This window comes from Lonchura striata, chromosome Z (assembly GCF_046129695.1).
Source record: "Lonchura striata isolate bLonStr1 chromosome Z, bLonStr1.mat, whole genome shotgun sequence".
Taxonomy (NCBI): domain Eukaryota; kingdom Metazoa; phylum Chordata; class Aves; order Passeriformes; family Estrildidae; genus Lonchura; species Lonchura striata.
In genome coordinates this window covers 34,038,009-34,054,301 of record NC_134642.1, presented here as the reverse complement: position 1 = coordinate 34,054,301, position 16,293 = coordinate 34,038,009, and the positions used below count along the sequence as shown (strand labels likewise).

Genomic DNA, 16,293 nt, shown 5'->3' with positions numbered 1-16,293 from the left:
AAGAACACCTCAACAGCACCTGCTCCAGTGCCGCCAGACACCGCGGCCGCCTGGAAGAGGAGGAAAAGAAAGACAGCAAAACAATATCCAAACATAGTCTCCAGAACACTCATCACCCGGTTCTATGCACCACCTTTGGATGATGACCTCCCCAATACCCCGTCTCCCTCTATCCCTTTTCCCCTTCCCTTTTACCTTACCCGTCACTCCTACCCCACTTAAATGTTATTTTAGTTAAAATTAAAGGGGGAGTTAGGGGAGTTGGGGAAAAACACCACATTTTTCCTAAATATTTTCTTTCTGTACTTTAGTTATCTAAAGATGGCTGCCCAAGGAACACCAAACCAGATGAAACAACAGCAGAAATCGCTATGCTCACCCCACTGCGCCCAGCTGGCCGTCGTCGCCACATTTGTCATCACCCTGTGGCTGCAAACGGCAGACGGCTGGATTGTCCCACAGCCGAAGGAGAATGTTTGGGTCACGCTGGCAAAGTCCTTGCAACAAGACAATCTCTGTCTGGCCATGGGCAATGTGGACAACCCATTGTCCACATGCCTGGTGGGGGTCCCCTTGGTTGCTGAGGATTGGCCAGTCTCAAATTCCGACCTGCTCTGAACCACAGGTAGGAGACCAAACCCCGTCGACACTTGGGACGAGTCGACGAAAATCTTACCTAACAGCAAAGAGGAGCCCCAAGAATTGGACCTGTTGGGGTCCTCCTCCGCCAGATATTGTGTGAAATTTTATTATAGACGGCCAAGTCAAAATTGGCATGGGATTGACTTAGCCAAAAATACATATAGGAAAGATGTAACACCTTTGAGTAAGAAATACAATTCACAAACATGGTGTAACTATACTAGCGAAGTTATCTCCATTTCCTCCACTTGCCCTAAGTCGTTGCCCCGGGGGATGTTCCTTATCTGTGGGGACCGAGTACGGGCGGGAATCCTGTCCTGGCTCCAGGGAGGTCCATGCAGCCTTGGCAAGCTCGCTACCCTCACTCCCAACAGAACTCAAATTTTGGATTGGAAAAAGGAAAGACAATTGGCTCGCTCTAAAAGATCTTATGACCAATTTGATCAAAATTGTGATTCAGAAATTTATAATTGGGGCAAGACAAAGAGGGTTGTGGCTTCGATTTTCCTGCCATGGTATGCAGTCGCCAAAGCCCTCGGTGAGCTTTCTCACCTGGAGTGTTGGATTAGCAAGCATGCCAACGCGTCGTCTGCTGCCCTCTCAGACCTGTTAGCAGACGAGCAAACCACCAGGCATGCTACCCTACAAAATAGGGCAGCAATTGATTTCTTGGTAGTAGCCCATGGCCACAGTTCTGAGGACTTTGAAGGACTTTGTTGTTTCAACCTTACATCAAGAAGTACCTCCATACAAGTGAATATCCAGCGGATCCAAACTCAAATTCAAGACATCAAGACTGAGACTTTGGCTGTGGACCCAGTTAACAAACTGTTCACGCAGTGGGGAGTCCCGGGGTGGGCAGCCTCGATCATCAAAGGACTCTTATGGATTTTTGTCATCATCCTAATTATCTCAGCAGCATTAGTTATATTTAATAAGACTTTAGTTAAGACTTTAGGGGATGTTTATTTATTAAATAAAAACGGGGGAGATGTGGGAGGGGGTGTGGAGAGTAGCCCCCCAATAATGCCATGGGAAGTAGTTTAAGTCCCTGCCCCCCAAACTGTCACTTATGTGTTACCGCCCCTCTTTGCAATATCAATCATTAGCGGAAATGTTCTGGAAAGTTCCTTGTTCTATGTAACCCCATTGGTCTTTCCCCAGTTGCCACTCCTTCCTCTTACACCCATTGGATGTTCCCCCTGTCTATCTTCCCCTACCCCACTCCCGAGCTCCTTCCCCATTGGACAGCTCATACCTTGACCCGCCTACCCTGGACCAGATATATGTTTCAGCCCGCCCCCTGCGCGGGGCTCTTGGAGCCAGCTCCCTTTCTGTGAGGCTGTCTACCTGCACCCCTTCGCTCAGTCCCTGACACTTAGCTCTCAGAGAATAAAGCTACTTTGGAGTCAACCCGCCCTCGGCTGGAGATCTCTTTATTCCATCGTCTCTGCCCCTCGGAATCTCCATCCACTGGGGAACCACCAAAGGGACCCAGAGACAGGCTTAAAAAGGCAGTCAAGAATTGCACTAATTGACATGACACTGAGAACAACCCTGTGGTTAGAATAAACTGTTAGCAGATTTGTCAGCATAAATATCCTACAACTGGCTAATAACCTCTCCTTTTCCTGATCCACCTGGAAGGGATAAAAGAGACCTTTCACTACAAAGTTCAGGACCAAAACCCCGCCAGAATAAATCACATCCTGACTAAATCTTTAAACTGTGATGAAGGGGAAGGCAGCAAACATGTCTGCTGATACTCTAGTTGGAAGAGGTAGAAAAACACCTCAAGAAGCGGCACTTCTTAACTAATGTTGCATCATGTTACGGAATGACAGAGTTTTACCATATTTTGTATTTGGACTATAGTGACAATTTCTGTATGCCTTGGAAAAGTCTTGCTGAATAAAATCATAGAACTATACAACGATTTGGCTTAGAAGGTACATTGAAGATCGTCTAGTTCCAAACCTCCTGACATGGGTTCCTTATATAAATCTCCTGCTGAAAAGCATTAGCCTGGTGGTCCCTGTTAAGCAGAAGGTAAAAAGTAGAAACTTTCATGGTAAAAAAATCGAATCCTAACTGTAAGTTCTATCCAAGGACAGACTTGCATGAAAAGCAGTCTTGTGCAGTTTCCACACTGAAAACTCCCTAAAGTCTCCCTTCAAGATAAATTATTTTATTAAGAGGCAGAAATTCTTATAAGGTGATGTATTTGAAGTTCCCTTCTATTCTCTCCTATAGATAGAAAAAATATGGAGTTGATTTTTCATAAAAATACTGATTGTCTTCTGTGTTTGAAATCACTAACACATGATTAATACAGACTTCTCAAATGAAAAAGAAAATCCCACCCACAAGAATGAAGAACCCCACACACTCTGAATGAATAATCTATAGAAGCTGTTCAGAGCAGGGTGAATACATAAAACCTGAATTTTGTAAATATTCTTTCAATTTTATATCAAATCTGTTTCTATTACTTTCAGACCTGATTTTATTAATCATAAGCATTACACTGGGCTGGAAGAATACCCTGTTTTTGCGGACTTGATGATTCCTTCCAAGTTATATTGTGGTCATTACTTGTTCTGGACTAGGACCGCAAGCCTGTAAATTAGATGAGCATCCACTGCTAGGGACTGGACTGCCCGAGCCCTCTCCCGAAGCCCTTAGGTCTGCGAGACAGTTTTGCTGGAGAATGAAGGAAGAGCAAATTAACACCACGGTGGTCACAGAAATCCTCCTTTTACTGTCTCCATGGGCACACACACCCTTCGACAAGTCGGAGAGGGAGGCTGGCGGGAGACGGCACTCGGCCAGGGGTGGGCTGCCGGGCTGTCCTGCCCGGAACGGCCGGGCAGAGCCCTGCCCGCGGTGCCGCCGCGGAAGAGGCGCGGGGACGGGCGGCGGGAGAGCCGGAGCCCCGGCCGCGCAGCCCCGGCGCTCCCGGGAAGGGCGGCGCGGGTCGGCATTCCCGCGGGTCACAGAGGGGAGCGGGCCCCGCGCCCCCGGCGGCCGCAGCCGCGCTTCTCCCCCATCGAGCCCGCGCCGGCCTTGCGCAACACGGCGCTGCCCGCTTCCTCCCCGGTGCGGCCGGGGAGCCGCCCCTCCGCTCGCAGAGCTCGCTCTTGGCATTTCCCCATTGCTCGGGAGGCGGCGGCAGCCTGTGCCCGGGGCCCGGGCGGGCGGGGGCGAGCGCCGGCGGCGGGGCTGGGACCATCTTGCCCGCCGCCACCTCCCGGGGCGCCCGCCCGGCTCTGTGCATCCGCCTCTTCCTCCCCCCGCGCTGCCTCCGCCGGGGGAGCCGGCGGGGGCCGTACGTGCCGGGCCGGGAGCGAGGGGAGGGTCTGCGGCTCGGCGTCGCTGCAGCAAGCGCCGGCCCCGCCGCGCCGCCAGGGACCGGGTGCGGGTGCCGCCGCCGGCTCTCCGCGCCGTGCTGCTGCTGCTGCTGCGCGGCGATCGCCGCTGCTGGCGGGAGGGGCAGGGATGTGAGAGGCAGCGGCCGGGTCGGCTTGGCCCCCACGCCCTTTTTTTTTTTTTTTTTTTTTCTTTTTTCCCTTTTTTTCTTTTTCTCTCGCCTCCAAAAAAAGACCAAACCAGCCAGCCAACCCCAAAAAACCCAGAGGGCGTGGGGGGGGGGGGGGTGGGGGTGTGGGGGAATTCCGTGTCGCCGCCGCCACCCTCCGCTGGATCCCTTGTGAGGAAATTGCCATTCGCCGGCAGCGGCTGCACATCTGGGCGGGCGTATCTGGGCAAACGACGTCGGCTCCCGCTGCCTGCCTCCAACGTCCTCCAACCGGCCGAACGAATCTCACCGGACCGCCGGGGAGGCTCCTGCTCGTCAGCCCCGGGCTCTTTCTTTCGGGCTGAATTTTAAAAAAACCCTGGCAGCGCGGGGGGGGGTGGGGTGGGGTGGGGTGGAAATAAAGGCTGCTATTTTTTTCCCTTGGGATTTATTTCATGGGGATGTGTTCAAGACAAGAGAGGATTCAGAAGGATATTGACGTTGTGATCCAAAAGTGCAAGGCGGAGAAGGACTGCCTGTTTGCAGGTGAGTTTGTCCCCGGGAGCCAGGTTGGCGGCGCGGAGGCTCCCGTCGCCGCCGCCGCCGCGCCCTCCCCGGACCGCGCTCCCGCCGTGCCCGTGCCCTTCGCCGCCGTTCCCGGCCGCGGGGCCGCTCTCAGATCCCGTCTTCCTCCTCTCCTTCCGAGGGCATATGAGGGCAGAGGAGACCAGGCGCCGGCCGGGAAGGGAGCGGGCGGGGTGGGGGGGGCGGCATCCCGAGCCGGGAGCGTCGCGGCGGCCACGCAGCGCCGGAGCGGCCGGCGCAGCCCGCGGCCGAGCGCGGCTCGGCGCGTTCCGCTGCGCGGCTGCTCCCGGGCGGCCGCCCTCGGCGCCTGCCCTGATCCCCAGCCCCGGGCCGGTGCACACCCAGCCGCCAACGGGGCCCAGTCCGTGCCAGCGGCCCCCACCGCCCTCCCCTGGGGATTCGCGTCGCCCCGCGGTGCCGGTGGCGATGAGGCGTCGCAGGAGCCCGGCTGTCGGCTGCCTGTTGCCGTGTGTGACAATGGAATTCCCTGCCGTTGCCATAGCACCGGGCACTTGTTGCGAGGGGCTGGGGGGGAAATGCTGCATTTCCTCTGGCTCACCCCGGCTCCCTCCTCTCCACCGCCCCCGTGTTGGGAGCTGAATGCTGCTCCGTAGAATCTCGGCTGCTTCAGCCAAAATCAAAACAAGTTGTAATAAATCAGCTCTTTGTCTTTCAGATTTCAGGTACTCAGACTCCACCTTTACCTTCACCTATATCGGAGGCTCCAAAAGGTACTGTTTTTCTACACTGGTGACTCCATGTCTTGGTGGCCGTAAAATGTAGTGGTTCAATAGTGTGCCAGGTTTTTTTGTTTCCTTATCTTTTGTAAGGATGATTAAATCATCAGCCTTCGTCCAAGCGTAAACTGAGGAAGAGCTGTTGAGGGAGGTGATGAGAAAGGTGGTGCTAGTCGTCAGAGGCTCGTTCCTCAGAGACCTACTCTGTGAAGCTTTATGTCTTTGTTTTTTTCTCAATTTATATAGAGACTAGAATTCCTGCCACATGTAAGCCTAACAGAAACATTGCAAAGGCATCAATGTATGGTGTAAATTTAATTCATATTAAAAAGCTGGGAAAAGTTACAATTGTAATAACAGGCAGGCCAAATTTCACATCAGCATTTTACTTCAATGCATGAGAGCCATATTTGGTCCCATGGCAGATGCAAGGCTGTCTGCCGTTGACCAGATTAAATTCCTGAGACATTAAATGAAATGTCAGTATAACCTAGAAGGCTGAAAACATGTTTTATTGAATGTTTAAATATTATTTTTAAGTGAATCCAAGCTTGTGGTTATAAATTGGATTGTACCTGCACACATTTTCAAAATATATTTCAGCATTTGTTGTGCTTGTCAGTTCAAAAGGAAATATATGTAGAAACTTGAACACATTCTTCTTCTTTCCTGGATTGTTAGTTATCATTTACTTAATAAGGTGCTAATTAGCTAGATTTTTAAAATTTGATGTAGCAAGAAGTTTTGCATTTATTTTCTGGTTCCTTTTTTTTAAAATAATTGCATATTTTGGGATCTGGCTGTAGGACCAGACTCCCAGATGGTCCCCAGGCTGTAGGGTTGCTCTGAAAAATGTTTTCCCACCTCACTACCTACCACTTCCTACTAAAGAAAAGGACAACTTCTGTCATTTTCAGTGAAGTAGAATATTTCACCCAGTAACTGAGAACCTGTATATTTTTGGGTTGCTCATAGTATACGTTTGCCTTCAGTATTGTAATATATGTTTTGTTTTGATGTGGTTTTAAGACAGTTTCGAAAGGATTGATATTGAAACACCTCATGTGACATGAGCACCTTAGCATAGGTACGAATTCACAAAACCTTAAAGGTGTGACTGCCACGTTTAACTGTAATGACTTTTGCAAGCAGGGCCTAGCCCTGGTTGGCTGAGGTGATAAGGAGGGGGAGACATGCTAACTGTCATGAAAGGCGAGAAGAATGCAAAGTGTTAAGTTTTGTTTTAATAGATACAAGAACGTAATCAATAAAGCACAGCTATAATAAAGCATCGTACCAGTTGGATAATTGTGATGAATATGATAGGAGCTATCTACCATGTTTGTAACCCTAAGATAATGAAACCACAAGTTACATAAGATCCCAGCCCTTAAAATTGTACCTTTCAGATAAAGAAACAAAAAAAGGTGGATGCTAGAATTGTAGAAGTATAAAAGCCTGTATAAAATGAACCACAGTCAGATATGCATCTAGAGATGCTAACTCCTGCATGTTCTCTTGGCATCAATAAAGGTGTGCTTTTTTTTACAGTACCTGCTGTGGAATAGATTCCTTTGAATCAATACAGTAAAAACTACTTAACAGAGACACCATTTATCATTGAACTAAAATGATTGAATTTGAAAGTTACTTTGAACTGTTCTCTAAACTAAATATCATAGCAAGGAAAACAGGAAGTCAAACCAGTCTGTTGTTTCCATTTTCTGAGCTGAATAAAGTGAAAAGCCTAAGGACTTAACTGATGGCAAACAAACTGGTTTGTCAGTGTTGAAACAAAGTATTGGCACTTACTCAATGAGAAACGGAAGAAGGCCTTACAGAACTGAGAAGCAGAAGTTAATGCTTAGGGGAATTGGTGGAAGTGGGTTGTTGCTTAGAGCAGACTCAAATTCCACTTTCATTTTCACATTTTGAGCACATTAAAAAAGCGTCCTTTTAGAGGAGGGTTTCATGTTCTCTGTGTTCCTTCCTTGTTTGTACTGTGATTTAGGAAGTTGTTCTGTGGTATTCCTTATATACAATGGTGTACTGAGTGGCAGGCCTATGGCAGTAAGCTCTCATACATATGAAGTGTGTGTGTAAAATGAAAGCTATTCAGAAAAAAACTTCAGCTTTTTGCATCAGAGGTGTGTAAGTGGTTTCTTCTTAGAGGAGGTTCTTGTGGAACAGCAGCTGTTGTGCAACATGTGCAGCATATGGGCAAGTCTCCATTACAGGGTCAACAGCAGTGACTTACACAGCGTAACAATTTAGGAGAGGACAGGGTCATCCTGGGACCTTCTTTTTGCCCTTTGGGTATGAGTTTTTTCTTGCTGTAGCTGTGCATTTCCTGAGTGGAAACACCATTTTTTGATTATTGCACTCAGGACCTATTCTGAAATGATATAGCTTCTTTTACATTGTGGTCATGGAGTCATCAGCCGATAGGTCCTGTTCAGTTGCTTCAGATACTCACCCCAGTGACTTTTGTTTTTCCAGTCTACAGGAGCACAAGTGCTAGAATAATGGGCAGAGGAGTGGATGTTCACTGAATGGGTGTTCAAAGCAAGAAAAGGTCTGAATGAATAAGAGCAGAAGTGGTGTGTAAAAGAAGGTTACAGTACTTTAGTGCTCATTATTAGCCATGCCTGGAACTAAGAATTTTTCATGCTTTGTTTCCTTTAAATGTTTGGGGTTTTTTTGTCAGTGTGTAATATGGCCTTCGTTTAGCCATGGTGGTTACATGGAAGAGCAGAAGCCCTTGAAAGAAGGCAATTTGTTTGAGAAGCAGGATTCTTTGGCAAATGATGATACTAGCAAGTTAATTATCTCTCTGGGTTTTCCTCAGCATACTGTAGTTGCCTCTAGTGCACATTATGTTTGTTTATCAGTGGTCTTAATTTATAAGCCCAGAGCCAGATTAATAGTACATTGGGGTAAGTCCATGGAAGTCAGTGTACTAGTATTATTTCAGTTATTATGAAGACTTAATGTTTATTTGTGTTTTTTTCCTTCAAACTGCTAAATTTATCTGTGTGAGATTTTTTTCCTTGAGACAAGCTTCTCAGACTTTATCTGATTTTTCCCTTGTTGCTTGGATTGATTGCATAGCCTCTTCCTACACTTTTGAAATATAAAAGTAGTACATAAGCATGCTTCAGATGCATCCAAATAGATAATTTGGATGGTACAGAGGACATTTATTTTTGCTTATGTGGAGTTAACTTGTAATTCCATAGTAATTTAGTAGCAGTCAGACAATCCTTTTAGACTGTATTCCTTAATGCATTGTGTTCACACTTCCAAATTATTAGATCTGTGTGTCACTGCAGAGATGTGACCTGTTTTGGGAAGGTTGTAATTACCAATTATCACGTCTTTGTGCTTAATATGGGCACTAAGTAGAGGGCAGATTGTTTATCAGTTTATTTTTTTATTTCATTTTCAGAAAGCAATAAGTAGGTTGATTTCTTATACAAAGAGGTATTCAGTCTGGTGCTGTGACTGTGCAAGATTTACTCTCCTTTAACTAGAAGAAAATTTAAAAATTAGTATTTTTTTTCTGCAGGGTCTAAAACAGATATTAAATTGTGAACATGTGGAGTTCTCCATTTTAAAAGAATCTCTGGTTTCCTTTTTCTGTCCCTGTATGAAACACTGTTCCTCCAGAAACCAAGCAGACTGAATAGATACGCTGATCTGTCATCTTTCAGATAAAAATGCATTCTACCCTGAAGTTGTTTTCAGTTTATATGTCATTTGACATGCTTTACATAGAAGCAGTGCTTGGTTGTCCTGGAGAAAGATACTTTCTCTTTAGTATTTTTCCTACCCTGCTCTTTTTTTTCCCTGAGGCTAAACAAGGACATAATATCAGTCCTGAAATACTTCTTCATTCAAATACGTTCCTAACTCATTGGCAGTGAAGGACAATGACGATAAGGTTGTGCAGAACTAATAATGAGATCTAATACTGCAGCATATTGCAACTAGGTAGCACCTGAACATACAGATTAATTTTGCCAGCAAAGTTCTCATCTCCTGTTCATGCAGTGGATTTATGTTCTGCCTTCTGTATTGCATCACAGTGATTGTAACAGTGGCATTCTGAAAAAGCAAGGAAATTTTGATCTGAAGTATTTGTTTACTTTTGCTTAAAATAACCACAGTTTTGTTATCTTACATGGTTTCATTTTGAATATTTGGCTGGCTTTTTGTATTTTATTGTGGAGGTTATTGTAGTACCAGACTCTCTCACGTAAAATGATGAGTTAATTTCTGTTTTGCTGTAGTAGTGAAGCATTTCACAGATAGGGAGCTGTGCCACTGAAAGAGTGACTAAATTACTTGTAACTTTATAGCTAGAGATGAAGCCACTACCTGAAGTTCTAGCACATTACATCCACCAGGTATTTAAACCATTTGACAATAAATAGGTGCATATAACCTTTTTCTTCCCCTTTTATAGTATGTTCTATTGCTGCTTCTGTGGATTTATAAAACTGCCTACATGAGAGATTCCATTTGGTGAAGAATTTTGAAATTCTAGTGCAACTCTGGTAACACTGAAGTCTTTGGTATACAAAGTGGTAAAGAAAAACCTGTTTGGGATAAATGATACATATATTAATATTGAGGTTCAATTTATGTAAAATATAGGAAAAAAGAGAAAACTGAAAAGCAGTTTTTAAACTGAAACAGGTAATTGTGTCCTCTGTCAGTTTTGTTACATGGCAGTGTGCTTACTGGCTGTTCAAGGATTAGAAGGGGAAGGTTGTACTGTTCCTTTTGGAAATAGCGGTAACTTAAAGAAGATGAAAGTGTTCGTGAAAGTATGACTAACGCAGCTGAGAACTTGATTTTAATGGAATCCATTGCCCTGACTGGTTTTAGATTAGATGTAATCAGTTTTATGCACATCCTAGAAGCGGCTGGTGCAAGCACATCTCATCTCCTGGTGCTGATGGCAGTGTGTAACTTTGTGTTCAGGTTATTAAGTAGGTAATTACATTCCTAAAATCTACTCTTACAGTAAGAGAGGGGTGAAACCTAGGTACACGGCTTTTACCTAGCTATCTGTTAATTGCTATTTCAAAATACCTGGAAATTTCTACATCTTTCAATTTTAAATTTTCTATCAAATATGACTTAATATTTTTTGCTGTTATGACACCATTTCCTACACCATTTCCTACACTGTTTCCTTGAGAGAGAAGTCTGTGGCATGAGATGGGAATCTAGTTTAGCTATAACATGGCAGGAATTGTGATTTTCATTTTTTCACTAAAGATTCTGTAGTTAAGGTAATGTTGAATACAGCCTGGGGTACTTAAAAATAGCAGTTTTGGATCAGGTATTATTAAAACTTCAGTTTTAAAATCACTCTCTAAGATAAGTTTTCCATTCTATGAGCTTCTGTTAATGTACCTTCATTCTAACTTTATACTACTTCTAATATTGTCTGTGTGTACTACGTACATGAAACCTATCTATACATTCCTGTAGACAGTTTTTTGGTAAATACTGCAAGAAGTTCAGTAGGTTTGATTTAACAAATTACTTATCCTAGAAATAGATCTAGTAGAACACATCATTAAGTCTAACGCTAAAAGGTTGTGAAAAGCAAAAATGCCACTAACATTCTGCTCATGGTGTTACTGAGCTTGCCTTGTTTTGCTGGGTTTGTGTCTAACAGCTCCTCCTTACCTTGCTATTAAGAAGTCTATCTGAAATGAACTCTGTCCCCATCACTGCATCATGTAAAAAACATGCTTCAGGGAGAGCATGGTCTTGTGGAGGTCCTGTTCAGGTCTGGCGAAGCAAGTACCAATACCAAGAACAACTACTTTAAATTGTGAACCTCTTCCTTTCCGTGAGAAAAATGTGGCTTTAGGCATTTAAATTAATGGTCTAGTTTTCAGAAGTGTCGAGCTCCTGCACCACATAGCAGTCTTGGTATTAACATTTAGCACGTTTTAAAAGCATTACAATTTGTATTGCAGGTGTTTTTGCCATACAGATTGTATGCACTGTTTTAGGAATAGTTCACCAGCACAGAGTTGGGGGAGTGCTTGAATGTCTATACAGAAAACAATTTCAGTAACTTCTTTCAATACTTGAATCACATATTTTAACATATTAGTACCTAAAAATAAACCTGTAGGCTGTCACTGGTAATATGTTAATGTGGTAAGACAAATAAATTTGAAAGCAGAGTTCACTCTGCCAAAATTAATTTAGATCATTTTTCTCTGTATTGGGACTAATGCCTTTTCTGTCTTTTCCTGTTAGCCTCTACTAATTTCCCATGTATTTAATTCCTCATAAGCAAAGATAAGATACCTATTGGCATATTTTTTTCCATGGATTGCTTACTGTGTAGAACATGAATTCTCATTTGAGTCAGTCTAACCACTCCCGAGTCAAAATAGTTTCAGTACCTAGAGCGAAAGTAAATTTAAACTTACTGGGAGAGTTCACTTAAAATTAAAACTAAGAAAGGGGTGAAATGTGAGTAAATCTAAAAAATGCCCAGTGTATAATTCTGCTTTGACATTAAATAAATCCTGTGGAAGAGGACAATCTATGTCTTCCTTGCTACAGGAGGGTGAAGATTTTTACATGTATTTCATGGAATATGCCTCATCTGAGGAAAAGGAGCAGGATCCTTTTTAATGACTTGTAAGGGTAAACTTACTGTGCCATGTAGCAGGAGCTAGAAAGTCTTACTGAAAGAAGAGGGCCCTAACAAGGTACAGAATTAACATCTCCTTCTACTGAGAGCCCTCTGCGTGCTCACACAAGATAGCATCCATCCCACTTCCATGGGAGGAAGAGCAAGAAAGAGCTTTGGGTAAGGAACAGCGGTAGTTGTTTCTTTTACAAGTCAGAGTTCTCTTGGGAGTTTCACATCAGAAATTTTATTCCCCTACTCCTATGGCACCCAAGTAACCCATGGTCTTGTGTGTGGTCATGCAAGGCAGCAGGCAGAAAACAGCCTTGGTCCAGTGCTTTGAGCACCTTTCTGTAGCTTGCTTGAAGGCAGAGGATCTGTGAGCCTTCCTTGTCGTCTCCTGTCTGTCACAGAAGATGGTGGTATATCCTAGCAATTAGGATGGAGCTGAATTGTCCAAGGAAGAGGTCTATAATGCTCAGCGAGATTCTGTCTGGAGCCAGGAATTAAGGGCAAAGAGGAAGAAAGAAATTAGCTAACCCTTCAGATGTTTTCTTCCAGCCTCAAGGCACTGATCAGAAATAAAAAGGGCAACAGCTTATCACCTGGATAATGAAATACACTGTTTGCCAAAACAAAGTGCAAAAAATGGTCACATACCATTTGTAGAAAGAAGTATGTAATTAAAAGATAAATTCCTTTTAGATTGTGTAGCATTCTGCATTTCCTCTTGTGCAGGTTGCTGTCATCAAATCTTCTTGCTTTAAATAAGTGTTCCATTTTAAGGTTTTAGAGAAGAATTTTTTCACATTAAGAGCCAAGCTAGAAGACAGCATTGCTTTTCACCATTAAGCTGTCACGTTTCTACCTAAAAAGGTGTAAAGTGTTTGTGACAGACACTGGTCGCTCTCAAGTAGAAAAAATAGGCTATGGTTTAGACACAGTATTTCAGGTCATTAGCTTTTCAGCAAATTACATGTTTTTTTTGTGTATGTGTGTGTAATCACTCATTCTTGCTTATTCTTGTTCCTTAATGCTGAAAAAGTAATCTTGGATAGGGAATTCTCACCCTAGAATATTCACACATATAGTAAAATATTAAAATAATTAGGATGTCTGGAGTTGAAAAAGGTGTTGAAACCAGGAAGCATTTCATTGTATAAATGTATAAATAAAAGTACCCGTTGATAGTCAGCTTCTTATCTGATATACAGCTCTGAGTATAGTTCTGCTGATGTGATGAGACTCACTTGTGTGCACAGTTATACTGCTGAATAGTTGATTTTATGCTGACTACTCATAATGAACAGCAATTTGATTTTTTTCATCTGAGTGGGGGAAATTCTGAATACTAGGGTTCTGTTTTCTGTCATCTTTGTAGATGTTTTCTCCTTTTTGAATACTTTTGTGAATGGCTGGGGAGCTGCAATCTATCCATGGGAAAAAACTCGTTTCATGCATGCTTAGTAGGTTGCTGATGTTGCTGAGGTCAGACAGATGGCCAGTTGTCAAACTTACGCTCCTCCTCTGTCTTTCTATCCTTAGCATCTGAAAACTTGGTTGTCATAGAGTGATGTTTTAAGAATGTAATTTGCTGGGCCACATGAAAAGCCTCTTTACCCGTCATTCAGTCAGAATCAGTATAAGTTCTTAAGCTGAGTCTGAAAATGGTTCAAGATCTTTTTGTAGGTATAACCCATTTGCTGAAAGAGAAATTATGATTTCTCAAAGACAATTCAGTGAAAAACTAAAAGGATCATTCTGTTTTTTTCTATATTTAAACTGTGTGAAATCTGGTCATTTCAATATGTATTTTTGCAAAACACTGGAACGTAGGAAAAAAAAGTTTTACAGTATTTCAGACCAAAAAATGGCGTTCAGGTATTAAGAACTTCTAGAAGACACACTTGGTTTATGCCATAGTACAGCAGTTACGGGCACTATCTATAGCCTTCCGTTACAGACATGGATGTATATAGTTTACTGTTTTGATGCAGTTCTGTGAATATCCATGAACTCTTTCATACATGGTTGTACCTGTAGTACAGCTGAAAACTGAACATAACTAGTTCTGCTCTTTTAAGAAAGTATAATGTTAAAAAATTACTTTGCTGTGAAGACTTTTAACTATTCTGTAGAAAATAGCTTGTCAGACTTGGCACAAAATTTCAATACTATGATTTTGTAAGCTCATGCTGAAGAAAGACTACTGTTTCATCAGTGGGTGACAAGAATCGTGAAATTGGACATTTTTCTGTGTAATCTAAGGACATTTACAATTCCATGTTCTGGCTGTTGCATTTTATTTGTTCATTTCGATATTCTATTTTTAAATTACGAGTTCTGAGTAATTCTAAACTTCTTTTAGCTTAGATGCAGTGAATTAGAAGAATCTCATTCTCCCTGTGAATCACAGATGAGGAGGAAGCAAGTGCAGGGAGATTCCAGGCTCTTTTTGTACCTGGATTTACATCTCACTCATCATCATTTACTTCTTATGGATTGTCCCTCTTGTGATGAATAATTTCTTATTATGCTGTTTCTATGCTTAATTATCAATGATTAGATATTGAAAAATACTGTTTCGCTAAAATGTATGCCTTTATTTAAGACATGAAGAAGCACATTCATTCTGCAGTTCAGCAGAAAAAAACCTGACCTTTGCCAAGGGCAGCAAGCACAAAGAGATATGTTGGGTAAATATATATCTTCTATATCTAGCACTGTCTGGCTTCAAGGCAGACATGGATGTGTGGAAGATGCTGGCCTCCCAGGGGGCTGCTAAGGATTAGGCATTTGCTGTCCATGAAGAGAAGAGGAGTTGTACTTAAATGAGTCAGGATAAAAATTACAAAAGCTATTGGTTTTATGGAGCACATAAATTGATCACCATTTGGGGTCAAGAAAAGCTGGCTACAGTCTTTACTTATTTCACCTATTAAAAAGTCATGATCATCCAGCAGCACAGTGAGTCAAGTCTTTGATTGGAAGACCACTTCCAATAGGTGAAAGGCAGCATATATGTCTTTTCATGGCAATTTCAAAAGCATATTTCCAGCATATCTCAGTGTGTGTAAGTTGCAGAACTTTTGACATAAGTACTGAGCAGATCATCATAAATTGCTGGCATTAATGTCATTTTGTCCTTTTGCTGCTTACAACATATTCCTATCTTTATTTTGTCCCAAGTTAACTTCTCTGTTGTACTTTTTGTGGTGCAACATTATTACCATATTCTCAGCTAATTTAAATTGACAAATTGCCATGGAATTTGGTGAAATCATTGCCAATTTACAGCATTGCAGACCTGTCTATAATTAAATTTGTCTTGTCAAAGAAGTATAAATAGAGCAAAATATATATAAAAAATATAAATGTTACCTTCTTTGCCTTCTAATAGAAAAGTTTAGGATAGGAATGATAAGTTACATACCAGAGTGAAATTACACATTATTTGTGTAATTTTTACACAAATTTTAGGTGACAAGTAAGGACAAATTGCATCAAGGCTGATAAAGTGAGATACAAGGTATGTTTTTTAGGAATGGCTTGTATTGAAGTGAGGAGGACCAAAATGGTGCAGAGATGCCTGAAGTGATAGGGAATTGATATATTCTCCCACATAGCAAACAAGTGTTCTCAGCAGTGTGGCATTTGGGTCTCAGGTTTGCATGTGTTGCAACTTGTAGGCAAAGGCCAAGACACCACAGTGGTCTCTTTTTGTTTTCAGTGCTAAACTGAGCTTGGTGAAGCGCTGACCAGTTTGTTTGTAATGTTGATGGTCCCATGGGATACCTCTGGCACAAGAAAGACCTTATCCCACAGAAAATACCAGCTCTGTGCTCCCCCTTGGGCAATAATGATGACTTCAGTCTGCAGAAGTTAAAGTTTGTTACCAACTCTGGCTAGTTTCATTTTGCCTGTGCCACTGAGGAACATAATCCTTGCAATTGTCTTCCTGTTGTCATTTTCCACCTTCTTTCTTACAGCCTTTCATTTTCCAGGAATGCTATGGGTATTGATTTATCCTGACAAAAACTTCTGGTGATTGTGTTTGTATTGTTGAAGCAGACAGACATGAAACAGTTGGCCTTACACAAGGGTGCCATGAAGGTTAAGAGTATGGAGCGGCTCTAGAC

At 42.8% G+C, this 16,293-nt stretch overlaps 1 protein-coding gene across 2 annotated transcripts in view; it reads left to right on the top strand.

Moving 5' to 3' along the window:
• The first annotated feature begins 4,542 nt into the window (after nt 1-4,542).
• PARP8 (poly(ADP-ribose) polymerase family member 8) overlaps nt 4,543-16,293 on the top strand; it is a 120,662-nt gene continuing 108,911 nt past the window's right edge. Inside the window, exons 1-2 of one of the 2 annotated variants that reach the window (XM_021553888.2) lie at nt 4,543-4,705; nt 5,421-5,475. In XM_021553888.2, the coding sequence (XP_021409563.1) occupies nt 4,615-4,705; nt 5,421-5,475 (146 nt within the window). In that variant the 5' untranslated portion in view covers nt 4,543-4,614. The remainder of the gene's footprint in view (nt 4,706-5,420; nt 5,476-16,293) is intronic. The other variant, XM_021553889.2, reaches the window with a different exon arrangement.